The following is a 25,721-nucleotide window of genomic DNA, read 5'->3' as shown; positions in this document are numbered from 1 at the left end:
CTGTCTGCATGTCCTTTCAATAATCAATAAATGACTTTCTTCATCCGACGGCCGCTGCACTCTGTCCCTCCGTGACGCGCGGGCACCTTCAGGGCAGGTCCAGCATGGCGTGCTCCTCGAGAATGCGCTGCGTCGCAGCGTGGACGTTTTCCAGAGCGCGGATGACGACGCGCAGGACGGGCTCTGCCTCGTGCCGGTTCTGGGCGCACACCAGCCGGAGGAAGTATTCCCGCTCGGGGAGGGCAAGGAAGACCAGCTCCGCGGCCTGCCGGAGCACCCACGGGTGGTGCGGGGCCAGCGCCACCTGGTAGGCGTCCCTGGGGAGGAAGTTACAAAAATACTCACCATCTTTACTTGTAAGGTACAGACACGTGCTTGGCGCTGAGGCACCCTCCCCAGGGAAGACCGTCAAGCTATGCTCGTGCTGTGAACTGACAAACAAGCACTCCACTTGACTTGTACAGGTTAAAGAAAAAGTTGGCGGGGAGAGGTTAGGGTTCAATTCAACCGAGTCAGAAACGCGCGTCCCGACCTGCTGAGCTCGCCGGGTGTTTTGAGGCGCCCGTGCCGGTCGGGGGGGTGCGTCAGCCCGTCCAACGTCATGGCGAGCCACAGCAGCGAGCGATGCAAACGCAGCAGCGTCCTGCAGCCCGAATCGGTTTGCCGGGTGAAGTCCACCACGCCTGCTCGTAGCTCCATCTCCGCCATGGAACGCACTGAGCGGTACGCCTGTAGCGGGAGCACAAGGAAGCCGTTTTGGCTCTGCCGTGCACCCCAAGTCCAGGTCAGTGGGAGTGTAGCTACTCACCTACACGGGTGGCAAAGCCATAAAGCCCTTACCGGTACCATCTGCATCTCGTTCAGACTGTAACGTGAGCCCTCATGCTGCCTAACTAGTGCCACCTATTTCCGTCCCCAAATTACTGCTCGACTTTCGTCAAACTGCTTGCAGACAGTTGGCGACTAATGAAACAGCCACAGCGCGCACACGCTGCACTTTTTGATAACAAAGGCGCTCGATGTCGCACATCTACAGCCCCCCACGCCACCCCGTCTCTCACCGCCGCCTTCGGCCCAGGTGGGCCAGCCAGCCGTCTTATCAGCTCCAACTTTTCCTTGACCTTCTCAGAGAAGAACGAGACCACGGGTCCCAGAGACTCCATAAAACTGCCGACAGAAGAGAGCGCAGCGCGTTCAGTGCCCGGACGCCACCGTGCGCTGCGTCGATCGGCGCGTACGCGATCAGCTGGTCCCAGCTCCGCAGGTACGGCTCCAGCAGGACGTCGTCGGCAACGGAGAGGCTGGACGTCAAAAAGCGCAGCAGCCGCGAGGCCTGAAACGATTGGCCGGGGCAGTCCCGGATGAGGGGCGAGGCTCCGTCGGGTTGCGCCAATGCAGGTTGAGGCTGAGAGGAAAAAGGACTTTAGACCAGGAAAACCATCCAGAACGCAGCCCAGGTATAGATTTCTACCGTTTTCCCATACGTCCGGCATGGAGAGTGTGCAGGGCCGCACTCTCCGACGCCACCCTGAGCTGCGGAAGGGTTCGGAGAGCGTTAAAAGCGCCTGGAGAAATTTTTGGTCAACTGGGGGGGACGTTGAGGCGCCGCAGTGTGTACTCGTGGGTGCAGTGACTTACGGAGCCACACGGAGCTGATCAAGAGAATCAGCGCCGCGATGGCCGAAAACAGCAGGCAGCGGAGCAGCCCCGACCGTCCGAGCGTGAGCATGGCGACCCCTCGCACGAAAAAGCTTCAAAACAAACATGGTGCGTACAACGCACTATCTTTGAATCGCGCGTCATGAGGCAAACTTTGAACTTGACCTTTGCTTTGGTGTGTTTATCTACGCGCGCACGCACACGCGCATATTAAAGATGTAAAGCAAGTCGAGAAATATGGATAACTGGCTCAGAAAATGGATGGATGGATGGATGGATGGATGGTTCAAGCAAGTTGCGGAGGAGCGGTCGTCATCTCTTTGTATGCACAGTCATATAATAAAGGATTTGGATTCAATTTGTCGTTATAGAGTGGCTCCAAATACCCGAGAGAAATTCAAAGCAGTTGCTGCCGTTTTGCACTTTTGACAGCGCACCAAAATGAACCCTGACGTCATTAATTTCCTCCATAACCTTGTTTCACACTGGATTGAAATGTACTTATGGTTGTGAACACGGGGTGGCGCTGCAGTTGCGTGCGACCCACCAAGACGACGACGACGACGAAGAAGCGATTGTGACGTCACTGTCCAGCTGTCCTCAAAAGCTAATCAGTCACGCTTCGATTTATTCCCCAATTTTTCTGATTTCAAACTTTTCAGGGGCAGCCAGACATCAAACGGCGTGAAAAGAGTGACAGCATGATGCTAGTCAGCAGAAGAACTTTGGACAGGATGTATTCAGCGGTAAAATTCACCTTTGACGGCAAATGTCTCATTTAGTACGGTCCCTAAACTTTGGAATTCCTCCTAATTTTGACTAAATCAACAAGCATTTTCACTCACACACGAGCACACCTAAGGGCAATTTAGAGTCTTTATGTGTTTATTCGCAATTCCACAGTGAGTGTCCGAAAAAAAAAAAAAAATGTTGAGAACGTGTTTTGTTCATGACTTGTTGTTATGTGTAAACTTTCTGTCAATGCAATAAGTAAGAGGCCCTTCTTTTGCATTTGTTTCAGGTTTTGTTCGCCGTCGTGCTCCTGTCGTGGTCATTCGTCATCTACGCCGGCAGGCTCGCAGCTCATCGGCTGCTGGAAAAGAGGACTGCCGGCCTTGCTCCATGATTGACAGGTGAGCAATTATTTGAAAATACTGTACGTCTGAACAAGGTCACTGTCAGAACATGATTTCCGTCTACAGTTTTTAACAGAAAGTAAAAATAAAGACTACACTTTTTTCCCCCCTTATCAAACAAAACAATATCCTAGTTTAATTTTAAGCTCAGATCAAAAATACAATCCTTTTTTTTTTTTAAATGTTTTTTTTTTTTTTTTTTTTTTAATTGAGTTGGATGTGTTTTCGCCGGCCCGGACGCAGTAACAAAGCTTAGCCCGGCACGATTGGTGAGCTCGCTATTTATCCATCCATTTTCAACGGCCGGCGCTTATCCTGGCCCATCTGACTTTGTGCCAAAGGCAGAGTACACCCTGAACTGGTCTAAACGCAACAGTCCTGTCTTCCTCCTTCAGATCATGTGTTCCTCTAAACTAGTGATTTGTCAAACTTCAACCATGTACCGCCTCAAAAAAAAAATGTAGTTTTCCATGTACCATCACAATGATAATCATGAAAATATGGGAGCTTTGTCGGCCCAAGTGTTTGTCACAAATCGGGCAAAGGTTATTCCTAAAAAGACGCCGCTGCAACATTATTCACGTTTTGAAGATTGAAACTTTGAAGTATAGGACAATGAAGAACTGTGCTCGCCGTCGATGAATGTGCATGTGACAGAAAAACCTGACTGAAGTGCCCGGGCGCCGCATCTGGAGGTCTTCACACCCGCGTTCGGAAGCCGATGGCCGCAAACGGGAAGTCACGTGACCGGGTAAACAAAGCAGCCATGGAAACGATGCATGTCGCTGCATTCTTAGTCTCTCGTCTGATACATTGTCCAAAATGAAAGCCGGGACACGCAAACGCTCAGTCTCGCTTTTGAATTGCGTGCGCGGACACGCCTCTCAGATATGTAAATACTTAATAGAATGAGTGAGCGAGCTTCAAAGCAGCGAGAGAAATTGAGACTGTCCACTTGACACGAGTGGCCTCTCGACAAGCGCGCTCGCGTGTAATTAAAAAGCTGCTTTGCATTTCTGTCCGAAACAGTCTTTAGATGTTCAGTGAAATGAAAAAATGCACGCACGAATGATAGCTTTATTTTTGTACACAAGTTGGCTATTGTTATTGTTCATCGTAAACGTCACAACACCACATTAAGACAAATCCCATTTTCCGGGATGAACGTTAATTTTGCTTTTGGACGTGTTTGTTGTTACATAATCTCAAAGGGATTTGACCCTTTTTGAACATTTTAGTCAAACTTACTCCAAGTTTAGAATAACGTCATTTGGATTTTGTTTTTTCATTTTCCTTTTATGAACATGGGGGATTCAAATTAGATTTTAGGGGAACAAAAAAATAAACATCCATGATTTTGTTTTTAAGGTCTTATTGTCCAGCCCTAGTTACAGTGAAGTCAGTGCCGCGTACGGTATTTCTCGCTAATCTTGTTCAAGACGCAGCCTTCAGTCGGGGTCTGTGGTTCAAAGGTCCCCGACGTGGAGCGCGCCCGGAAGGGAGCATCCCGTCTCCCGCTCTTTGGCCGTCTCCGTGGGGACGGCTTTGCCGTCGAACTCCTTGGAGGTCTTCCCGTCCAGCCAGTACGTCACCATGTCGCCTTTGCCCTGACGAGGAGACTCCCACCGTCGGAGGCCGTCGGCATCCGCGCGGCGCCGGACGAGACCGGAACGGCGCTCACCTTCACCTGCAGCGTTCCTCGGCACGTCAGCGCGTAGCCGCCGATCTCCTCCAGCAGGTAAAAGACGCTGGCGCTGCACTGTATCTTCAACGCTGTGTGTCACAAGGCGACGCAAGATGCTCGGTCATGCCCGGCCGAGGCGGACAATAGAGATTGCGCGGCTACGGTACCGAGGCTGTTGGACTCCATACGAGAAGCTGTGTTCACCGTGTCCCCAAACAAACAGTAGCGAGGCATCTTAGTTCCAACCACGCCTGCCACCACAGGACCTAAACGGGCACACGTGCACAGGTTACGCCACAACGGTTTGGGATTTTACTTTCTTTTGAGTTTGGTTTTTGCAGTAGGTTTGCTCATGTAGCTTTTCTATTTGATTGACAATACTCGGCTTTTGGTAATGTCAGTTCAATGTTTTCACGAAGTGTCGCAACGCCTACCCGAGTGGATCCCGGCACGGATCTGCAGCTGCATGCTGGGCTTGTGAGGGATCCGAAAGGTGTGACACACACCCACCAGGTCCAACGCCATGCTGGCGATTTCGGAGGCGTGAAGGATGCCGTTCTCTCGCGGAACGCCCGACACCACCATGTCTACACCCGCACGGAAGTGTGTTACACGAGCTAGCGCGACTCGAGTTGTTCTCAAACCGGGTTCCGGGGACCCCTGGGGGTCATGGTGACCGGTAAACCCCTCCCAACCGTGCCCTCCGTGAGGGGTCCCTGGACCCAAAAGGTTTGAGAACCCCTGATCGACGGCACTTGCGTGCTGCTCCGGTGCGTCGCTCACAGGCGTCGCCGATGGTTTCCACCTTGTAGACGTCGTAGTTGTCGATGATGTCGTCGAAGGCGGTGTAGAGCTTGTTGAGGAAGTCCACCACCTGGTACGGAGTACTGCAGCTGGACAGCTGCGTGAAGCCGACGATGTCGCTGGGCATCGATGCGCGCACACAGAGTCAGCGTGCCCGCCTGCCGGTCGCGGGCGCATGCAAACGTCCGAGCGTGCATCCAACCTAAAGAAGACTGTGGCGCTGACGTAGCTCTGTGCCTCCGACGGCTTCCCTTGACGCAGGTCGTCGGCCACCTGGCGAGGAAGCATGCCTGCGCGCAGCAGATAAACTTGTTTGTGCCGCCTTTGCGCGTGCGCGTGCGGGTTTGCTTCGTACTGTAGAGCAGTCTGTCAGTCTTCTGCTTCTCATGCATCAGATCTTGCGTTCGCTCGGCCACCAGGACTTCCAGGTGTTTGCTGTACTTCTCCATCTGAAACACGGTGCGCGCGTGGGTGCGCGAGCGCGCGTGCGTGGGCGCGTCGCTTCTTACCAGGTTCATCATCATGTCCACCGGGCTGACTTTGACGGGGTTGATGCGGTAGATGTACTTCTTAACTTGTTCAAAAGTGGGCCGCTGGGCGGGATTGTGAGCGCCGCAGCGTCGGATGAGCTGCGTCAACAGAGACTCGGTTAGCGCGCCGCTCCAAGTATAACGTCGGCGTGTTTGGCTCACATCCACGTAGTCGGCGGGACACGGGCAGGTGTTGTCGGCTTTGCTGGAGATGAGCTCGGGCAGAGGCGGACAGCAAGAACCTTCCAGACTGGACTCGTCCACCTGCGCGGTGACGGAAATGCCGTTACTCATCCGATTGAACCTAATTGGTCCAAATATGGCTTTCTTCATCCCGGCTATGCCACCGGCGTATAGTGACCAAGCAGAACACTGCAATATAATCTAATATTTTCCTATTCTTCTAGCGAAATGATAAGTTTCTGTTCCGTTGTACAGGGCCAGACATCACTCAAAGTATCTACATTTGAGCATGAATACCAGACAAGGTTCTCATTTAATTGCTACAGCACTTTTGAAGACATTTTTGTCCGGTGCTGTGCAATGAGATTGTTGTAAATGCCCACAAAGAGTTGTTGCCTTGACCACAGTTTTAGCAATGGCGCAAACTCACAGGCACGGGGTCGCTGCGTGTGGCGATCTCCAGCAGGATGATTGAAAAACTGCACACACGTACGCGCCATTGTTACTGCACTGGTGTTGACATGAACTGTTTTTATTTTATTTTTTTTTATGTCCTTTATGTGTAGGCGCTCACCTGAAGACGTCTCCAGCCAGCGTCGGCTCCAGGTTGGAGTTTTGAAACTCGGGAGGCATGTACACTTCCTGGAGTCTCTGCTGATAAGCGGAGAGAGGCTCCACGCCGTCCCCTCTTCGATACACCCTCAGGCCGTAATCTGCCGGGACGAGGGAAATGGCGGCCCCGGTCAAAGGTGGGTGGGTGGGGTTTAAGGCCAAGGTTCCACGTGTCGGGCGCCTCACCGGTGATCTTGCACACCCAGCGGTCGTCCAGCACACAGTTGAGAGACTTAAGGCGGCCGTGACAGAGGCGGTGCTGGTGCAGGTACGACATCCCCCTCGCGACGTCCGTGGCGAAGGAAAACCTGAGGGGGGGGAGCCACACCGTGGCCGCCTTGAGGCAGGGCAAAGCATCTGGACCAGAACTTACCTGAAGCCCCAGTTGAGCGGAATCTCCTCGTTGAGGAGGACGTCGTTGAGGCTCCCTTTGGGGCAGTACTCGGTCACTATGGCGACGCTCGGCACTTGGACGCAGCCGCCGATGAACTTGCACAGGTTTGGGTGGTCCAACTCCCTGGACACATCCAAGGCTGCGTTTGGAATCTGTCCATATCAACTACATCCGTGCTATCCACAATTTTTTTTTTTTTTTTTCCCCTCTCTCTCTCTAACCCCCCCCCCCCCCAAAAAAAAAAAAATTACTTGGCCCTCTAAGGACTACCTTCTTTTTAGCAGTAAAATAGGATGCCCTAGTTGGCATAAATCTCATAAAAAGACTCCTCTGGGGGGGAATGTACCGACGCGCAAAATGCAAAGGTTTGTATTTGAAGTGAAATACAACTTAGCTGTACTCAAGCACCGATTGTGTAACGTGCTACTGTGTCATCGTAGCAGTAACGTTTTCTTGTGCTGCTTGGAAGCGTCGTGAATATTAGTACATCTCAATGAGATGATCCACAGCACCAGAGAGTTGTCCCCCTTACCCTTTTTTCCATCAGACTCACGACTTCCTCATATTCTCCACTCCATCAAGCCGAATTTTCAGAATGTCCCAAGTCCACAAAATAGGAATCCCAACGTGAGTGACAAATTTCGGGGACAAGATGGCCACCTCCAGCTCGTGACGTCTTACCTGACTTGCTTGACTTCCTGTCTGATGCTCTTGGACAGAGAGAAGGATTTACTGGGAATCTTTTTGATGGCCACCGTCCTGCCGTCGCTGTGAGACCAGACTTGCGTCAGCTCGCCTTTACGTGCGCGTGTTGAAAGGTGACGGATGAGCGTACTAGATCCCCGTGCAGGTGAAGGTGGTTTTCCTGCTTGCCGTTTGCCCCCCGCAGGACGTGAGGGCCGTCATACAGCTGGTGTTGCTGTCGCTGTGGCCCACGGCCACGCTCATCAAACTGCCCAAGGTCATGCGCGCGCGCTGATCTGCGGCGACAAAGGTGAGACGTCGACGTACTTCCCGCTTTGTCACGTCCCGCGGTAACCACCGTATCTTGTACGCGGCGGCTTACTGGACCTTGCTTGATGAGGTCAAAATCAATGATCCAGCTCTCATCCCACAGAAGCTTCTGCTTCTGGTACCTCAGCCACTAAACACAAAGCGGGACACGATCAGAGGCGCACGGCGGCGCACGGCGCCGCCGACTCCTCACCGTGGCGGTCAGGACGAAGCAGAGGGACAGCAGGCTCAGCGGCAGCCCGATTGCCAGTTTGGCCGACGAGGTCATGGGGCATTCGCCGCAGTCGGCAGGGCAGGTGGCGCAAAGCTCCGCCTCCTGGCACTCTCCGTCGCCGCAGACTGAAAGGTCGGAAATGCAGTCACGCCTGCACGGCGTATAATTGATGGCGTGAGCTTCGTACCCGCGGAGGGGAGCACGGTGGTCTTGGCCTCCAGCGCCACCTGCATGCGGCCCACTCGGATGTGCGCGATGAGCGAGGTCAAGCCCACGTGGAGCAGAACCACCTGGGAGACGACGACGACGACGACGACACCACCTCACCTCACCTCACCTCTTGCTTCCCCGCCGTGTTGCTGGGTTTTACCTTTGCACTCCAGTTGCTTTGTGTCATCTTTCCCGAAGTGGAGATGGTGTGCGTGAAGATCTTTCCGTCATCGGGAATCCACGGCCCGCAGATGCTCTCTGAAGTCTGAAACCAAGCTTGAGCGAACCAGGCCTGTGCGTGCGCCTGTCTGCGTGCATGCGTGTACCATGTATCCGAGTGGGCAGGAGTGGATGTTGGCGTGGTGAATGCAGCAGTTTTCACCGTCGGCGTCCTTCCAGTTGGGGGGGCACTCGTGATGTTGACAAAACCTCCGAGCGTCTTCTGCATCCACGACGGAACTGGGCACACACCCGCGCACAGCCAACGCTCACCGTTCAACGGCAGGACTCGGACCTTATCGTCGGTTTTAGTCTGCACGCGCACGTGTCCGGATCTGCGCTCGGTTAGTCGGGCTGCTGTGTTACCTGTGAGGGAAAATGCGGTTCTCCACTGCCCAGCTGTAGAAGGAGTCGTGGGCGGAGACCGAGTAGACTACGCCAAACACCTGCCCGCTCTTCACGGTTTCGGGAGGCCGCAGCACCCACGCCATCTCCAGACCTGCACGCCCACACGCCGGCGTGAGGGTTGCCGCCACCGAGCCTTGACGCCATACGAAGACTCCTACCGCCGCAGCTGATCATGTTGGAGTCGTTGGGGCGCTCCAGAGGCCAGCAGTCGTACTCGCTGTTATCCAGATCGTGCCAGCAGGTCGCAGGTGGGACGCAACACACGCACACCTGCACGCAATAAATGACTTTTCATGGTTTAAAATTCTTCAAATCTCACCGTCGTCATTGCTTAATGATAATTGATGAAGTGGGGGGGGGGGGGGTTGTTTAAGAAGTATTTGGACGGCGTTACGACCCGTCACAGAGTTTTACATCATCTGCTCGCATACTGAACAGGATAAGATGCAGGCGGACGGTGGAAGGTCTCACCCAGATCACCAAGCGGAGCTTGATCTTCATAATGGATCGGACCCGATTCGGATAGAGGGCGTGATGTGCTATGATGGACGGAACCGGGATTGAGCAGGTGGAGGAGGACGCGGCAGATTGGATCGAAATGGAGCGGACCGCAGGAAGGCGTCTGCAGCTCTTGGTGGTCTGCGTTCGGAGTGAGTGTCGACCTGCAAGTTCTCTCTTTTTAGTCCTTTTTTTTTTTTTTTTTTTTAACACGAAGGTCTTGGACCAACACCACCCTCTGCTGCGGGAAGCTGGTAGTACGCCTTCTTGTCTGGCCACTATTTTAGGCACCGAAAACACGGGGAGCTACGGGATTTGAACCCTGGTCCTCAGAACTGTGAGACCAACGATCTCCACCCTGCTTATGTGAGAACTGCCCATTTTGAGGATGTTTAAAATCGAACTTTCAGTGAGGGAGAAACCGGATGCCTTCCCCGTGCGTCGACATGCCTAATAGAATCCAAAATCAGGACATGAAAATTGCTCTTTGGGCGGGCGTACAGTCATTTTATCCATTTATTTTTCAGGTCATTCTTTTTTTGATCACGACTGCCACTGTTTTTGAGTTTATTTACCTTTTTGACTTTTTAGTTTCACGTCACGTCCCCGATCCCTTGCTCTCCTCCCTGTTCATATTTTGTGCCGAAATTGTCAAACTAAATGTTGTAGTTTTGTTTTGAAAGCGCGAGACAAGCGGCACCAGAAGGGCCCCCAATTTCAAAAGCTCGCCCCAGGCATTCGAGTTCCATGATTGTCATTTTGCCACACTTGAAAAGCTCAATTTCCGCTGCTTCCCCGTTTCAACGAAATGCCAACTTACATCCGTCACGCCCTGTTTTTTTGCCGTTGCGAACTTTCCGGAGCATAATGCACGGTAGTCATTTTTCCCGTCGCTTTAGCTGCTAATTAGCCGGCGTTGCTCAACTGTGCATACAAACAGTGGCCGTATCGTCGCTTGCGAGGCAGCCTCGGGCGAGCATGCGTGCAGACAGGGAGGATAACAAGTGCGATTAAGCTTAATGATAGTTTGGCATCAGCCAGCGTGAGTACACGTGGATTTGTGCGATCCCGGTGATGGGAACAAAGTCCCCAAATTGCCCTCTTTTCTTTTCTTTTCTTTTCTTCTTGAACACTTGTCCACTCTGACTTCTCCACACTTCCACCTCCGCCCGAGCAGCGCGCATTAGTTTCAAGTGGAAAAAATGATTTACACTAATTGTAGCGGCCTATTGAGTTATTTGTTTTCTTAAAACGAAAAGGAGGCAGCGTTACAAAGCTCGCGAGGCTTTTTAGAAGTATTGAGTTTGATCCGGAGAGTGAGCTCATCTCCGGCACTGTCGCGCACAACAAAATGAAAAGGAGTGAAACTCGTAGCGTTGATGACACTTCCAACGTTCAATTAAAAAAAAAAAAAAAAAAAAGTTCCTTCAGTTCACGTTGGACTGAAAAACAAAAATGGCTGGCCTCGGCAAGCACATCCAGTGAGCTGTTGTATTCTAATGGAATTGGAATACAAATATTTTCTTTTCACAAATCTAAACTGGATTTCTATATTTCTGGCAACTTTTACTCCGCAACCTTTTCTAAATGAAAATGGATATTCTAATCAATAGTTGTCACTCCAGAATAAAATGTGACGTTGACGTATTAGCTGAACAGGCTTCGGGCTTGTTTGCTAACTTCAGCTGGCTTTTACTGCTGTTGAGCAAGAGTTCTGGTACTCTACGCTCCCCATAAAGGACTCGATTTGAAAACTTTTTAGTCTAGTCTAAGAGGTCATGTGTAGACGAGACTAATTGCATGAATACATGCTGAGGTTGTCGTCCTGGTCCGTTGTTCAAAACTGAATTGTTCCCCCTGAATCTGAGCTTCAACTTGCACACCGCACTTCCTGTCCGAGATACCTGAGCAAGGAGGGAACGGAGTTTGACCCAGGTCGTCGTCGATGCCGCGGAGGAGCCTTCAGAAACTGTGTGCCACCGTTGAGGGCCCCCGACCACCCCTTGGGAGTGTTTGAAGATCTGTGGGGGGTGGGGGGGGGGTTGAAACCCCCTCCTGGCAGGCCACTCCGCCAGACGTTCTAGCAGACCCTCACAATACATTTGGGTCTCCCAGGTTGGTCCAGGAGGCCGTGATGAGTGTTACCCAACCCTCGCGGCTGCCTTTTTCTTGCTTTTCTTAGTTTGGCCTTCCTGCTCAGTAACAAGACGGAGAGAATCCCTCCATCATCTACTAACTGGTAGCTCAGACAGTCTTTTCTCATCGGACTCGTGTACAACGGAACACATTCCAAGGCTTTATTCTGTTAATTAATGGTCTTAATGCCACTTGCTTAATATTTCCACTTGATGGTGTGCGTGCGCTCGCACGCCTAAGCTTCAGTGAGTGTCACCATATGGAAACTCGACTTTCCTCACTTCAATCTCAATTAGTTAAGCGTTCCACCTCCAAGGGTGTGTGTGACTTTTGGCGAGCGCACTTGCACAATGTGGCATATGCGCCAAAATAAAAGTTGATTGTGTCACGTGTGCCCGCTGCTGTGTGAGCAATGTGGTGCACGTGTGATTCCCCCCCTCCCCGTGAAAATGTATTGGCGCGCTGCTCAAATTCTTATATTTTTGTATTTGCAAACAAATGTACATGCCAGCTAAATAGAACCCAACTAAAAAATGCTGTTTTTTTTTTTTTTTTTTAAATGGTTTTCATTTATTGAGGCAAATAAAACTTCAAAACTACCTGGGCTTGGGTGGAAAAACGAATGACCCCCCCCCCCCCTTGTTAAATCATGAATTATCAAGCAAGAAAAATATTCCAGAATAGCAGAAAAATAACAATTTACACGAGCGAGTCTGGCAAGGTTCCAAAAGCCATTTCTAATGCTTTGCGGTTCCAGCGAACCATGGGGAGCGCTATTAACCTCACATTTGAAGAGTGGTGAACCTTCCCAGAAGCGGCCGGCCTACAAAGATTACCCCTTGAGAACAGCAGTGAGTCATCCTGGAGGCCACAAAGGCTTCTGAAGAACTGCAGACCTCCATCTGGTCAGTCCTAACCTATACGGACTGACGAGATGAACGTTGCTCCTTTTGGAAGGCGTCAATGTCCTCATAGAATTGAAGAAATTCAGCACTGTAGCAATGGTCGAGCAAAGGTAGTGGCAGTGGCATGGCCATGGGGCTGCCCGAGATGCTGTGATTGAAGGAACCGACAGTTTCTTCTCAAGCTGACGCAAACTGGCCTCTGCCACCAACATAGGCAAATAAAAACGCATCAGCCAATCAACTTTTCAATGGCTTGGAAAAAAAAAAAAAAAAAAAAAAACAAAAAAAACATTCAATTGAAATGCGGTGCCACGAAAAGCCTCCAGCGTTGCTGAATTGACTTTGAGTAGTTTGTAAATGAAATCATTTTAATTTCACTTTCGTGAAGTCTGATTTGCATTAGATTGATCTTAAACGTTGCAGTGGGGAAATTTAAAAAAAAAAAAAAAAAGTTTTGAGAAGTGGGCCAAAACTTTTTCACAGTATATGTATGCGGGGTAAATGGGTCAATGTGTTTGGGGGCAGCAAGGGGCGGGCGGTGGAGGATAAGGGAAACTTTGCCTCATCCTCTCCTTTCATTATCACGTAGGCCAGAAGAACTTGCACAATACGCTAGAATTCAATTTATACAATATAACACACACACACGTCTTAAAAGTAACAATTATGACTGGGACGCCATGGTTACTAAGGCAACAAGGGCACTACGAATTAATACAAACATCAGTCAGCCTCGCTGAGTCACACTGTGTGCATGCAACTGGGTGTCATGTTGAAGACAAAAAAAAAAAAAAGTCCTTCACATCTAATCTGAGAAGGCCATTCACTTGTGCTCCATCTGCGCAACTAACTGTCACCAAAATAATTTTGCATGTGCGCGTAATTGGGCATTTGGATGATGATGATGGTGTCAGAAATTCCGCGTTTCCATTGACCTCGCCGGATTGGGAATGTGTGGGGTGGGGGTGTCGGGGCCATAAGGTGATCACTGTGTTTTCCCGCAGTGCGTGCGTGTGCTGTGTCATTTGGAAAACATCAACTTGATTCAATCTTTCATTTATATTACACAAGAATTTTCAATTCTTTTTTTTTTTTTGGAACTTGTCCTGGGTAATTTGTTTCATGATGCCGAATGGAAAGCCAAAGCAGCTCCAGCGACTCCAGTTAGGGCTGAGGTTGGCGTTAAGGTTACTCAAGTGCCATTCTTGCGTTCCTGGATTTGCGCACACCTGATTTTCTTCTGTTGAATCTGCTGGTGAAGATCTGAACGCCGCTTGACTTTCGCTCAAATTTCTAATTCAGCACAACCAGGATTGTCCACCAAATTTCCACAACATTCCCGTTTTACACGGTGAATCCCGTTTATATGCAAATGGTTGAACTTTCTTGTGTTTTCGCTGTTGGGGGTGAATGAAGTCAAACAAGCGCGGAGTTGCCGTCTTCCTCAAAATGATCAAAGCCACGGATTTCTGCAACACAGTCACAGTATTTGGTTGTCTTCCACTAACACTTCCAGTTCCATCACTTCAAACTTCCATTTTTGCGCTTATGGCGCTCCCACAAATGTTCCATGCAGAAAAGCATCAGCTCCCCTAAAATGCCTCCCTTAAATAGGGTGAGCTCAACCATTTTTACACCTGCTGCCAGCAGCTCGCGCATTCTGTTAGCGTGAGTGAACATGAAATCCAGCGCCAAAGAGTAACATGGGGTGTGTGCGTTGTGCCAATGCATTGATGGAATACCTAATCTAGTTTTCCTTTGTGTCATAGAGCGGAGATCCTATTCACCCCCCCCCCCCTCACCCCCCCATAACGCTTTTAAAGTGAGTCAGGGAGGTGGCAGCCCGGGCGACATGCTAACACGCTGCCACAGCAGGGGAAGGAGCAGTGAAGGACATTTTGGGAAAAAATTGTCGCAATCAACTTGAGAAGGGCCAAAGAAAAAGGGGGGACCTGCGTGGGGGGAAAAAAGAAGAGCCGCAATTGTGGGTGTGTTCCCGGCTATAAGTGGCCGCTCGTACCTGCTGCGTCAGCCTCACCACGCGCGTACTGCCATCAAGTCGGCCGGGCTCTGCAAGTTGTGCTCTCTCCTCTTCAGGTAAGACGCCGCTCGTCTTTGCAGTAGAAAACGCTGCTGGCGGTACAACTCCTCGTTTTCCAGTCTAGTTGCGGAGTTCGTTGAATGTTTACATGATGGGTTTATTTTATTTTATGTCTTTTTTTTTTTTTTTTAAATGAATTGTGAGACTTTTGTAAACAAATCACCTGTTTTATAGTTATTTCCCCCCACCCCACACACACAATTTTTGTAAAGAAATTTCAAAACTTCACATTTGCTTGTGGCTGCACATCAAATATTCAGAACGATTTTTCGTTTGACTCTCCTGAAATTGCAGGCATGGAAACCGTTCGGAGGAAGAACTCGGGGGAACACCCCGCCCCCCCCAACTGGGGCTAATGATTCCAAACAAAACAACAGTGGGAGTGCAAAACGGGGGTTCCCTTTTGGAAGGAAATGAAAGGGCAAAGGTCAAGACCCTGCGAATTAGTGGGGGAAAACCTGATTTGTGCTTTGCTGGTTCGCATTTGTTGTCACATGAGCTGCGTTTTCAGAAGAATTCAAGTCAAATTTAAGTATCACAATGTACGCGCCGTAATCGATGATTGACCAAATTGAATGCAGTTGTTAAAAAAAATAAAAATAATAATGTGCAACGTGCGAGAATTCTTTGCTTGCTGTCCGTAACCTGTCAATGTGACTTTGCCCCCCCCCCCCCCACAGATGTCGCAGCATATTGCCTTGAACCTCTGCCTGCTGGTGCTGCCAGTGATGTCACTGCTGCTCTTCTCTCCCATTGGTCGGAGCGAGGAGAACGTCACGCTCAGCCCGGGCTGCCACTTGCACCGTAAGTCCTGACCGCGGAGCCTGCGCCAAAAAAAAAAAAACGTCATGTCAAGAAAAATGAGGCACACTTGAAAAGGCTGAATTTTGAGCTATGCAAATCATTCAAATTGGTTGAGTCATTTCTTTTTTTTTTTTAAATGATTAATTTGATCGGTTCGGGAGTTTGTCGAAAATGTGGAATCGTGCTGAACATCGTAAAGTCGGAATGGTTTGAAGTCATTAAGGAATGTAAAAGATTTGGGACCATTAAAAAAAAAAAAAAAAAATGAATGAGCCGAACATTGTCACATTGTGGAATAGTTTGAATTTGTTGAAATAGAAAAAAAGATGTACATTTACACTGTCACTATTAATTTTGGAAATTTTTGTCATAGAGTAGAATTTTGGGGGGGGGGTGGAGCTTTGGGAATATTAAAAAAAATAATAATCTTGAATTCGGGTTGGTAGGAATCCATTCTGACAGGGTGATGGATGAAAAGTGGGAATATTTTGAGTTGGAATGGTTTGAATTGTCCGAATTGAGGCCACGGGTTCAGACACTTTGGTGTGACATGAAACAAAGCCTTTGGGATATTTTGGCTCCCGAGGCAAATTTCAGGATGAAGCTAAAATCCCTTGGCCCTTCGCTCAACTTTTGAATGTCCAAAGGCCCGCTCCTCACTGCTTTTTGTACAACCTCGCTGCTGGCGAACAAGGAAGCTGCATGGCGAAAATTCCCAGCAAATGTTCAATTCGCCAGTATTTTGTCGCACTGCTGACGTTTTCTGCCTTCCTTCATGCAAACCATCCATCAATCTTCCTCTTCCAGACACAAACGAACTCAAACGGCTTCCCTTCTGCTGCCGCTCTTGAGCACACCAAGTGGACTCACTTCTTGCCTATTCTAATTGTCATAACTAACAGTGGAGTCCTGTGAAATATTAAAAAATGGCATTTTCCCCAAGTAGCTGTCGTACATGCTCAGCGGGCCATTTGTGCTCTTCAGCGTTCAACTTGAGCGTCCGCAGCGATCGGCGAGGCACGTGTCGAGGCACCCACCTGGTGCACGCCTGCGTGGGCTACTGCGAGTCCAGCGCCTTCCCGTCCAGATACTCGGTGCTGGTGGCCTCCAACTTCACCCGCAACGTCACGTCGGCGGCCCGATGCTGCGCCATCACCAAGGAGGCCAAGGTGAGGCCGGGGAGCGACGAGCTTATCGGTAAGGGGCCCCGTCCGCTCACCTGCACCGCTTGTGGTCGGCCAGGTCAAGGTCCGGCTGGAGTGTCCCGGTGGGCGGCGCCACGACGAGTTGGAGATCCTGACGGCCAGGGCCTGTCGCTGCGACGCGTGCCGGACGTCCCGCTACTGAACGCAGGCGACGCTTCTGCGCTCAAGAACATGCGTCAAATTTGGATCCCTTCCCGCTGCCTGGATGACATTGAACTCGCGAGAAGATGTTCACATCAAAGCCTTACGGTCCAATTTAAGTTTGGTCGAGAATTTGTTGCACGGTTCACAATAAGCACAAGCCACAAACAAGACGAAGGATTGTGAAATCAGCAAATATTTATTTGTTTGACTTGAGTGATATTTTGTAACCATTGGTGGAACGAACCAATAAGTGTTTGAAATGGCTGTACAAGAGTTTTTGCATTTTACATTGTGTAAATAAATTTCAGAAAATGAAAATTGTGGGCTTTGGAGTTACGTTTTGTTTTATTGGGATCAAATGGGGACAAATAACGTCATGTCGTGCCTTCGCGTCTTGTGCGTGCATGTCCTCGTATCCTTGAGCAGTTTTAGGAAGGAGTATTTGGGATGGGATTGGGACGTTTAACCCCATCTGATTGTCTTACCATGTCGGGCAGGCTTGCTTTCACATGAAACACTCACATGCACAACATGTATGTAGTTACTAGATTCCAGGGGAAAAAAAAAAAGTACGTGAACACGAAATGAACTGGTGATCTTCATCAGATCTCATTGGAGGAGCAAATTCCGTCGTGTCTTGTAAACGGTTGCGTGAGCCGTCCGCTGTTGGGGCCATTGAAAGGATTGGGTCCAGGCCATGAGGTGGCAAAGCAGTCCCAAGCCATTGGCCGAGGTTGCATTGGGTGTTTCTTAACCTCATGGAGCACCGTGACCCGCAACTCCTCAGGCGAGTAGCAAGAATGCCGAACTTTCTCCATGTCGAGACAGTCTTACCGTGGACTGATGGACGTCAGTGCTTTTCGACGAACTTTTGTGACCCTTCACAGCTCTGTCTGTGGGAACAATTTCAAACTTATTGAGCTGTTCTCAGACTGCTCCAATCTCACATTGTTGATCGGACTCTCCGTTGGCTGACTCCACCAAACATAATTGAAGTCGTTTAGAAAGCTGTTTCACAATGTTCGTAAAGGAAGCAAAAAAAGCGAGCTGAGAAATGTTCAGATTTCATCGATTTCTGAAGTGTTTGAAAATAAACCTGTGTGAGGAGGCTGGATGGCAATGGATGTGCAGAGGATATCCCGAGGCTTAGTGGCCACTGCTCATGGGACAAGGCTCGGAACCAAGTCTCCGTCATGGGGTAGTCGAATGGATCTCAACTGGGCTGTTGAAAGCGACCGACCTCATGTGGCGACATTTCAACTGACACTTCACACTTTCAAACGGCAGCAAAGAAGAAGGCAAGAACGTTGTAATTTTATTGATTTGTTGCGCATGAATTGAATGGACATCACACGGGATGGACGTGCGCCGCCTCCCTGTGGCGTCAGAAGCTCTCGCACTCGCTGTCCTGGGTGGTGCACACGGCGCAGTGGCAGTGCACGGCCACCGGGTAGTGGTAGAGGGGCGAGACGCCGGCCTGGCAGCCGGGCAGCCGCGCGCTGGCGTAGCGGGTCAGTGCGTATGTGCATACCCGGTGGTGCCGCTGGATGTAGGGGGGGTCCGGCACTGGCCTCTGCACCCAAAGCACAAGCAAGTTAAAGAGTAGCGCGGAATGACGGCAATTTTCTCTTTCAGCGCCGTGTCAGTTGTATAGAAAGGAAGCAGGACTCGAGCCGGTTTTTGGCGCAATTGGAAAATGCCACGGACAGGCTAACAAAGAGCATCTGTCCCCTGGTGGAAGAAACCTGTTTGAACACAAACATCTAGACGGATAATTGAGCAATATTGTCGTTTCATTATTATTATTCTCTGTGGCGAGGGTGGCGGGAGCGCTGGCGCCGATCCCAGCCGTCACCCCGAACTGGTTGCCAGCCGGTTGCGGGGCACATAGAAACAAAATAGAATTCACACAATCGCAGCTACAGTCAATTTAGAGCCTCCAACGAATGCACGCCCGGAGACAAACCACGTCGGCTCGGGGAGAAGGCGCAAACGCCGAAGCGCCCACCGGGAGCAACGCGATGCCAATTGAATTGAAGCAAAAAATGTGGCAAAAAAACGTTGTAGTTTCTTTCCACGACAGTGAATTGTCACTGTTTTCACGACGGACAGCAGCATGGAATGAGAAATTTCTTCTTGGGAAAACCCACGACCAATCTTTTTGTTCGTTTATGTCAGCGCGGTTGAATGGCATTTTCATTCATTTTGATGCGGAAAGACGAATTGACATGCAAGCGTTTTGCGTTTCACAGAACGAATTGGAGTCGGATCTCGAGTACAGTGCAGTACCTCCCAGGTGTGGCAGCGCCCCCAGCAGGCCTCCGTGGTGACCCGCAGCCCCTTGCATCCCGGCTTCTGGGCCACGAAGGAGAACTCTCTCACGGCGCAGCCGCGAAAGCCCTGCAGCGGCGTTGTCCCGGCAACGCGCATCACTGCCGCTCGCTGGCCGAGCAGCATCAGCAGCAGCGGAGGAAGGACGCGCATGCTGGGGTGGGGGGGTGGGGGGGGTTCGGGGGGGCAAACAAGCACCACGTCACGCAAGAGCACAGCTCCTCCTACTGCCCTCTGGCGGCCGTCTCTGCTGGCATCCACGCGATCCCAAGCACGCAGCTCTCGTGAGTACATTATTACATACATTTGTTAAGTTTTTTGCTATTGTGCAGCTTTGTTTGATGTGTTGGGAGATAAATATTGAACAATACATTTTTTTCGCTTTGCTAATAACGGGATACGTCTGCAAATTTGCTTTCCTCTCTGTTTTAAGATGCGGATTTGAAGCTCTACAATTCACCGCGCGACACAACAACAGCAATGCAAACTTCAGGGGAAAAGTCAAATGGGGACCTGCAGGTGGGGTTGTAAAAACAAACAAATATTTCAACGTAACAACTTCACGTACGACGTCTCAAAACCGTTTGGAAGAAAGAAAAAGTCCAAAGCGACTCACCTTTTGCGTCTCGACTTCAGCAGCGACTGGAGTGTGCGCGGGAAGCAAATGAAATGGAAGCTTGAAGGCTTGTCGTCGTCGTCTTCTTTTCTTTTTTTTTTTTTTTCACCCCCCCCTTTTTTTACTGCGTGAGAGAGCCGGGAGGGCGGACGGACACTCTGACATCATCGTAATTACAATTAAAATACCACGCGAGAGTCCCCGAGGCGGCAGGAGTCACGGAGAGACGCCCTCCCTTTGGAAAATAGCGAGAGTCGCCCGTTGTTTTCTTAACCTTGGCGTGCGTTTCGAAGCCGCAGTGGTGGCCGCCGCGTGGATTGGAATCGTTTATTGATAAAGACAAAAAGACAGACACGGCCAGAGTTGTTTTGTCAATGTCAAAGTGTGACGGGAAACTTTCCACGTTCAAACTTTATCCCGGGTTAAATCTTTGCCGGCTTCTTCCTCTTGGCTTTGAGTGAAATTGCAACGTAAGGATGCGTTGGCAAGAAAAGAGCAAAAACAACAACACCAAAAAAGTCGAGATTGAGCACACATTCTGCTCTTAAAACAGACAATCAGCAGCGTCAATCAAACATTAAAAATTGTATTTCATTTGACGTATTTATTGATTTGCACCTTGTGTAACTTCAATGAAATGACGACGACGGGTAAACGGTTTCAAACAAGCCAAAAAAGGACAATCTTTTTGTTTCCCGTTACATTCAAATGTAAACCCTGTCACACACACGTAAATATGTATTTACTCCAAAGAAATATTCACACTCACCCCCCAAAAAAAATCCCAAACAAGAGAGAAGAAAAAAAAAAAAAAATTCATATGGCGTTGATTTACAGGTTAAGTACCTTTAAGACAATGTGAACAATATTTAATAAGCAGTTACTACAGTGAAAGTATTGCTGAAAAGAAGATGACACAATAAAAGTATTTGCATCGCCGCATCCGCTCGGAAAGATTCGCTGGCGAGGTCGAGGAACTGACGGCGGTGCGTGTGTCGGTGCGGTCCACCGCTCGGGCAGCCGCGTTGAACGTTTGCCCACAATTTGATGGAGCCGTCCAACCGAACTGGGCCGACGGGTCACAAAAAAAGGTTCAGTCCCGACGTGTGACCCGGGCCCCGAAAAGGGGAGGTACAAGCGGGACCTCGGGACTTTGGATGCTTTGAAAAAAATCAAAGGAGAAAAGAGCTACCAGCTCCTTGACAGCACGCGAGATGGACATGGAACCCGGACTGCCACCTAGGGGGCGCTGTCCCTGACCCCTTTCTGGCCCCGCTCCCGCAGCTCGGGCTCCTCGGGGCGTCGCCGCAGCTCGGCGTAGTCGCGCTCCCGCTCGGCGTCCCTGAGGAGAGCTCAGATGTCGCGATGCCTTTCGTTTGCCAACGGGAAGAATAGTTCTCATTTTCACGTCATTTGATTTAGAAAAGCTCAAGCGGCTTGACTGTTTTCGATCAAATGGTTTGAAAATGAGCACTTGAGGGATTCTGTCCAACGTCAACGCCCAAAAAAAAAAGGCGGCTTGTACTCACTTGTGCTTCTCCGCCTTGTAAGAGCACGCCAGGCGTTCGTAGAGCGCGGCGTCCATTTTCTTGACGGTGTTGAGCACGTCGTAAATGAGCGAGACGATGGGCCTGCAAGGAAACCCAGTGAGGAGCCCGCCCCGCGGCTTGAGGGTTAAGGGGTCCGTGAGCGCCACCTACGGGTTCCACTGCTCCTTGAAGACGGCGTAGAGGTCGGAAAAGACCAGCGGCAGGATGATGTGACGGTTGTCCTCGATCAGACTCAGGACGTACTCGTTTTTCCAAAAGTAGCAGGCCCGCTCCACCACCTAGCGCGCCCCCAGCAGGCCGCGATTTAGCCGTGCGCGTTTCCGGAAGTTTGGGAATTTTCACCTGGAAGTGAGGACTGCCGAGGCAGGCGGCGATCTTCCGGAAGAGCGGCTCCGCCACCCGCGCGAACTGAGACGGCTCGACGGCGTCCAGGATCTCCTCCATCTCGCCCAGGAACATCACCTCCTTGCGTGTGCACGTCATGGGCCAGTACTTGAGCAGCCCTCTGACGATCTGAAGCCACAGGACGTGGGGGTGAAAAAGTCTACACACCCCTCTTCAAATGCCAGCTTTGAGGCGACGCGACCCCCGTCCGAGGTTTAGAAAAAGGTTATCCGCTGTTAATATCACTTTTAATCTGAACAGCTGGATTGGGGGGGGGGGGGGAGAAATAATCTTGTAGCGAGTAGTGGTAAAAAGACAAGTGAAATGGTGTTTGCACAAGTGTGCACACCTCTTACCATTCTTACTGCGTTTTCATTTGGATATTCATGCTTTGCTTCAGTTCCAAGCAGCGTTATAAAACATCCTCAAACTTACATGCTCGGTGCAAGTGGAGTCTTTCTCGATGAACTGCACGATGCAGTATGTCAGCTGCGCAAAAGCAGGACAATTGACAACGTTAGTCTCGTTGGCTCCGTCACGGAGCTTTACAGTAACTTGGACAGCTGCCGGCAACATCGAGACCGTTGTTAGACTGCAACCGCTTGCTTAGTGAGTCGCTGACATGCTGATAAAGTCCTGGTCTCATCTCATATCTGACATTGGCAGGATTGCCAAAGGCCGCACGTTTGAGTCCGGAAGCTATGGAGGCTGTCGCACTGGGAGGAGACATTTTAAAACCAAGTAGTGGGACATTCTAAAACAATTACAAGCAAAACAAAAAGTCACACAGCCAACAGCCACGCGTGACTCGAGTCTGCCGTCTAGTGGCGTCTTGGTGTTCTCGCAACAACGCCGGCGCGGCGCATGACAATGACAAGCATCTCGCTCGGGAATGCGGGGCGGGACTTACCGGCGCGTGGAAGACGGACAGAGACTTTGCCGTGTGCAGCGGGATGAGAACTCGCACCAGGAACTGCTTGTGTTCGGCCTTCAGGGGCTGTGCGAAGCCGTTGATGATGCTGGCAAGGGGACCACAAAGCCAGAATTCCAGAATTAGCCTCCGCTCGCCGACGGAGACTTCAGTCCTCGCTTATCCGCCGTCACGCCAAAAGACGTGAACGTACGACGGGAACCGCGACGCGTTCCCCCTCGTTCATCAGCCCTTTTGTCCGGATTTTGCGGTGACATTTGACTTGACCGACTTCGAACAACTTTCCTAAAAAAAACAAAAAAAAAAAACAAGCAAGTCGAGCATCCGTCTGTCCGCTCACCTGCCAAGGATCTCCAGCAGCTCGGTGACGCCGTTGAATTGCTCGGCCTCGTAGATGAACCTGAACCGGAAAACACGGGAGGCTCGGTCATTGTTCTGGTTCTGGATCCTCTGTCACGAGGCGCCTCCAAAATGGACAGTACGTGAGGAAGATGTGGTTGATCTGTTTGCGGATGTAGGCTCGGAGGCCGAGTAGTTTTCCGTAGACGCGGTGCAAGATGGTCTTCAGGTACTCCCTCTCCCTGGGGTCCTCGCTGTTAAAGAGTTCCAGGAGCTAAACAGACAGCCTGCGGCGTTAGTGGCAGTCTTTCCACACAAAGGCGGGACGAAGACCGGAGAAGATTACCTGAAAGACGAACTTCTGGTCCAAGTAGCGTTTGGCCACGGGCGGGCGGAAGTCAGGACTTTCCAGGAAACGCAGGAAGAACTCGTACACCAGCTGGGAAAAAGCCACAAGGTTTGTTCGCCTCCTCTGCCTTTGCGACACTTTCCCGACAAGATGGAGCCGACCTGAAGATGCGGCCAGGAAGCCTCCTGCGGGGGCTCGTCCTCCTCCGGATCAAACTCGGGATTCTCGCTCGGCGGGAGACATCTCAAGATGTTGACGGAGATCTGCGAGGAAAAAGCGGCGAGAGGGCAAAAAGGAGCCGGGACAGAAGACGAGTGACGGAAGGCGAGCGCAAAAGACGATCCCGCCCCACCATCTTGATGGCCTCCGGGTACAGCTGCTCGGTGAGGACCCCTTTCCCGGCGGCCACGTTCTCCATCAGCTCGTTGAGCGCCGCGCGCTTGATCTCCTTGCCGTTCAGGTCGGCCACGCAGTCCAGGAAGTCGAAGGTCACGCAGCACTGTTGCAGCTTCTTGCAGAAGAGCTCGTGGAAGTCGGCCGTCGAGGCGTCTGCGACGGGGGTTTGGGTTGATTGACGTGACGCGAGATTTTTGCCCAGGTTGATTTCCCGCAGAAAATGAGCAGAACGCTGGCTTTGCGCCACCGACCTTTGAGAAGAGGCAGCGGCGTCAGCTCCACCAGGGAACTTTGGTAGCGGAACTGCGACGAGCTGTGGGATCTCCTTTGGTGCGTCCTCCGGATGGAGCGTCGCAGGAAGCCGTCCACCTTCTCCGCCGACAGCACCGAGAAACCGCTGCCGGGCGAGGACGGCCCGGACGGCGGGAGCTTGGCGGTCTCCATGGCGGTCGGTCGGTCGGTCGGCCGGCCGGAGCCTCTGAATCGCGGACGGCTGGGAGGAGTTGACGGGGCAGGGTGAGGCGAGGAAGGGAATCCTCTGGGACTTGGTGGGAGCTGCGATGCTCAAGCCGCGAACGGCCGTCCTGCCCCTGGTCAACGTCCCAACGGAGACGCTTCACATACGAGAAGCCCGGCACTTTGCGGATGAGGCGTCGATGCGGGCTTACCTCGGGGCTCCTCTCCTTTTCTTCCGGGCCTCCCACGGATGCTGGTCCCAACGTTTGCTCTCCTCACAGTCTTACGCAAGCCTTGCTCCCTCCGAGGCTTGCTCTTGAACCGGCAACCCGGGAGGCCAAGTTAAATTGTGCTCTTTTTCAAGACAATAGCGAGCTCTGGAGCGAGATGCGTCGTCCGTGACCGCCACGGTATCAACGGCAAGCTTCGACCGTCTCATCATCCGAAAGCTTGACGTGCTCAGGAGCACAGCGGGAAACACACAATTTGCTCTTTCACAATAAGATAGAAGCCCTCCTCACAATAATTGCAAGTCGTTTCAAAGGGAAGAGTGCAACGATTGCCGCGAGGTGCATCGCCCTCAGAATGGGGAGCCATGCGCGTGCGACGACCCGGAGTGCTTTCGAACGGCGCTCTGAGCCAGGTGGAGACTTTGTTTTGAAAGGACAAGATGCGAAGATGTGCGATCTCCATCTGATCATTCGAACTTGATGCGGGGGAGCTCAAGTCTGCTCCATCCTGCGGAAGACGCGCACACAGCGCTTTTTTTTTAAAATCTACCGATTCGACATGGAACAATCCGTCCTCTGACAGGAAATGAAAATATAAATACAGTACAAAACGCTCAATGCCAGCATTAAATTGATTTGGGCGGGGGGATCTTTTTTTTTTTTTTTTTTTAACAGTGACTGATCTATTAATAACGGCAACTGTTTTCTGTGGGAAAACGACATTGAGAAACGTCGTCAAAGTCACGAAGAAAAATCTGTTTTGAAGTTAGGAGGACGGAAGACAATTTGTCACAAAGTCAGAAAATTCGTGATCATGGCCAAATACAATCCAAAACCATTATTCCGACTTGATGGCATGAGATGAGATTTAAGTGTCAAATGGTTGTTCTGTTTTCATGTTTTTTTTTTTTTATTTGTGGTGTTCATAAGAAGTATGTTTTTCAGTTTTCTGTTGTTCATACGGTTCCTGTGGGATGTTTTAGTTGTTTGATGTTTTAATATTGTACCCCGCTAACCCCAGTTTGCAATTGAAATGTTAATGTCATTTGTAGTTATCTTTCTAAATTATTGTCGCAGTCCCTCCGTCTTTTTCCCCTCTTGAAGTTTCAAGAATCATGTGTACTTGATTTGATATGCCACATCCAAAATGGCGGCGCGGAAAGGCGCTGTTGATCTCCTCACCACAAGGCGGCGCCAGCCTCCGCGGTGGGGTGAAGGCCAGCAGCTGAGTTAATAACTTCCTGGTTGCATTTTGGCGGGAAAAGGTTGCCCCGTACCC

The 25,721-nt window shown here is 50.8% G+C and overlaps 5 protein-coding genes across 9 annotated transcripts; 1 reads left to right on the top strand and 4 right to left on the bottom strand.

The window, feature by feature from the left end:
• Positions 1-67: 67 nt before the first annotated feature.
• On the bottom strand, positions 68-1,049 carry LOC133494819 (ceramide-1-phosphate transfer protein-like). Of its 2 annotated transcripts, XM_061808996.1 has the most exons (3): positions 809-1,049; positions 533-729; positions 68-317 (listed from the first exon to the last, which is right to left on the bottom strand). In XM_061808996.1, the coding sequence occupies exons 2-3, from the start codon at positions 706-708 to the stop codon at positions 89-91; spliced, it is 405 nt and encodes a 134-aa protein (XP_061664980.1). In that variant the 5' UTR covers positions 709-729; positions 809-1,049; the 3' UTR covers positions 68-88. The 2 variants fall into 2 exon arrangements, with proteins under 2 accessions (XP_061664980.1, XP_061664979.1); XM_061808995.1 differs by having other exon boundaries at positions 533-1,049.
• Positions 1,050-1,175: 126 nt separating this feature from the next.
• On the bottom strand, positions 1,176-9,395 carry LOC133494949 (atrial natriuretic peptide receptor 1-like). The gene is made up of 25 exons (XM_061809257.1): positions 9,387-9,395; positions 9,226-9,337; positions 9,026-9,158; positions 8,767-8,899; positions 8,601-8,705; positions 8,418-8,520; positions 8,210-8,355; positions 8,074-8,146; positions 7,838-7,982; positions 7,684-7,770; positions 6,982-7,125; positions 6,795-6,916; positions 6,571-6,709; positions 6,427-6,475; positions 5,976-6,077; positions 5,793-5,912; positions 5,639-5,732; positions 5,486-5,573; positions 5,263-5,402; positions 4,914-5,066; positions 4,647-4,745; positions 4,477-4,568; positions 3,459-4,402; positions 1,472-1,751; positions 1,176-1,405 (listed from the first exon to the last, which is right to left on the bottom strand). The coding sequence occupies exons 1-23, from the start codon at positions 9,393-9,395 to the stop codon at positions 4,262-4,264; spliced, it is 2,529 nt and encodes an 842-aa protein (XP_061665241.1). The 3' UTR covers positions 1,176-1,405; positions 1,472-1,751; positions 3,459-4,261.
• Positions 9,149-17,153, top strand: gpha2 (glycoprotein hormone subunit alpha 2). Of its 3 annotated transcripts, XM_061808993.1 has the most exons (6): positions 9,149-9,315; positions 9,506-9,717; positions 14,376-14,703; positions 15,388-15,511; positions 16,496-16,680; positions 16,754-17,152. In XM_061808993.1, exons 4-6 carry the CDS (start codon positions 15,388-15,390, stop codon positions 16,856-16,858), a joined length of 414 nt encoding a protein of 137 aa, XP_061664977.1. In that variant the 5' UTR covers positions 9,149-9,315; positions 9,506-9,717; positions 14,376-14,703; the 3' UTR covers positions 16,859-17,152. The 3 variants fall into 3 exon arrangements, with proteins under 3 accessions (XP_061664977.1, XP_061664978.1, XP_061664976.1); XM_061808994.1 differs by lacking the exon at positions 14,376-14,703 and having other exon boundaries at positions 16,754-17,153; XM_061808992.1 differs by lacking the exons at positions 9,149-9,315; positions 9,506-9,717; positions 14,376-14,703 and adding an exon at positions 14,719-15,249 and having other exon boundaries at positions 16,754-17,153.
• Positions 17,154-18,197: 1,044 nt separating this feature from the next.
• On the bottom strand, positions 18,198-19,876 carry gphb5 (glycoprotein hormone subunit beta 5). The gene is made up of 3 exons (XM_061808997.1): positions 19,808-19,876; positions 19,150-19,345; positions 18,198-18,433 (listed from the first exon to the last, which is right to left on the bottom strand). The coding sequence occupies exons 2-3, from the start codon at positions 19,342-19,344 to the stop codon at positions 18,245-18,247; spliced, it is 384 nt and encodes a 127-aa protein (XP_061664981.1). The 5' UTR covers position 19,345; positions 19,808-19,876; the 3' UTR covers positions 18,198-18,244.
• Positions 19,640-25,059, bottom strand: ppp2r5b (protein phosphatase 2, regulatory subunit B', beta). 2 transcript variants are annotated; one of them, XM_061808984.1, is made up of 13 exons: positions 24,425-25,059; positions 24,008-24,346; positions 23,713-23,909; positions 23,522-23,623; positions 23,358-23,450; positions 23,155-23,285; positions 23,013-23,072; positions 22,652-22,760; positions 22,177-22,230; positions 21,508-21,870; positions 21,337-21,438; positions 21,000-21,149; positions 19,640-20,873 (listed from the first exon to the last, which is right to left on the bottom strand). In XM_061808984.1, exons 2-13 carry the CDS (start codon positions 24,198-24,200, stop codon positions 20,691-20,693), a joined length of 1,737 nt encoding a protein of 578 aa, XP_061664968.1. In that variant the 5' UTR covers positions 24,201-24,346; positions 24,425-25,059; the 3' UTR covers positions 19,640-20,690. The 2 variants fall into 2 exon arrangements, with proteins under 2 accessions (XP_061664968.1, XP_061664969.1); XM_061808985.1 differs by lacking the exon at positions 19,640-20,873 and having other exon boundaries at positions 20,905-21,149; positions 21,508-21,635; positions 21,700-21,870; positions 24,425-25,058.
• Positions 25,060-25,721: the final 662 nt, after the last annotated feature.

The sequence above is a fragment of the Syngnathoides biaculeatus genome, chromosome 21 (genome assembly GCF_019802595.1).
Source record: "Syngnathoides biaculeatus isolate LvHL_M chromosome 21, ASM1980259v1, whole genome shotgun sequence".
NCBI classification, from domain to species: Eukaryota; Metazoa; Chordata; class Actinopteri; order Syngnathiformes; family Syngnathidae; genus Syngnathoides; species Syngnathoides biaculeatus.
The sequence above is the reverse complement of the archived record's forward strand: the minus strand, read 5'-3'. Positions and strand labels throughout refer to the sequence as shown.

What these genes read in the sequence shown, in the direction of transcription:
- LOC133494819 (XM_061808995.1), bottom strand. Translation starts at nt 708, where the DNA reads ATGGCGGAGATGGAGCTACGAGCAGGCGTGGTGGACTTCACCCGGCAA. An exon ending in ACACCCGGCGAGCTCAGCAG is followed by an intron (nt 318 to 532) that starts GTCGGGACGCGC and finishes CTTCCTCCCCAG; the next exon opens with GGACGCCTACCAGGTGGCGC.
- LOC133494949 (XM_061809257.1), bottom strand. An exon ending in CCTGCCCACTCGGATACATG is followed by an intron (nt 8,706 to 8,766) that starts GTACACGCATGC and finishes GCTTGGTTTCAG; the next exon opens with ACTTCAGAGAGCATCTGCGG. An exon ending in GCTTCGTCCTGACCGCCACG is followed by an intron (nt 8,147 to 8,209) that starts GTGAGGAGTCGG and finishes CTTTGTGTTTAG; the next exon opens with TGGCTGAGGTACCAGAAGCA.
- gpha2 (XM_061808992.1), top strand. Translation starts at nt 15,121, where the DNA reads ATGAAAGGGCAAAGGTCAAGACCCTGCGAATTAGTGGGGGAAAACCTG. An exon ending in TCAAATTTAAGTATCACAAT is followed by an intron (nt 15,250 to 15,387) that starts GTACGCGCCGTA and finishes CCCCCCCCACAG; the next exon opens with ATGTCGCAGCATATTGCCTT. An exon ending in CCCGGGCTGCCACTTGCACC is followed by an intron (nt 15,512 to 16,495) that starts GTAAGTCCTGAC and finishes TGTGCTCTTCAG; the next exon opens with CGTTCAACTTGAGCGTCCGC.
- gphb5 (XM_061808997.1), bottom strand. Translation starts at nt 19,344, where the DNA reads ATGCGCGTCCTTCCTCCGCTGCTGCTGATGCTGCTCGGCCAGCGAGCG. An exon ending in GGCGCTGCCACACCTGGGAG is followed by an intron (nt 18,434 to 19,149) that starts GTACTGCACTGT and finishes CTTTGGGTGCAG; the next exon opens with AGGCCAGTGCCGGACCCCCC.
- ppp2r5b (XM_061808984.1), bottom strand. Translation starts at nt 24,200, where the DNA reads ATGGAGACCGCCAAGCTCCCGCCGTCCGGGCCGTCCTCGCCCGGCAGC. An exon ending in GCCGCTGCCTCTTCTCAAAG is followed by an intron (nt 23,910 to 24,007) that starts GTCGGTGGCGCA and finishes CCCCCGTCGCAG; the next exon opens with ACGCCTCGACGGCCGACTTC. An exon ending in ATCAACCACATCTTCCTCAC is followed by an intron (nt 23,073 to 23,154) that starts GTACTGTCCATT and finishes TTTCCGGTTCAG; the next exon opens with GTTCATCTACGAGGCCGAGC.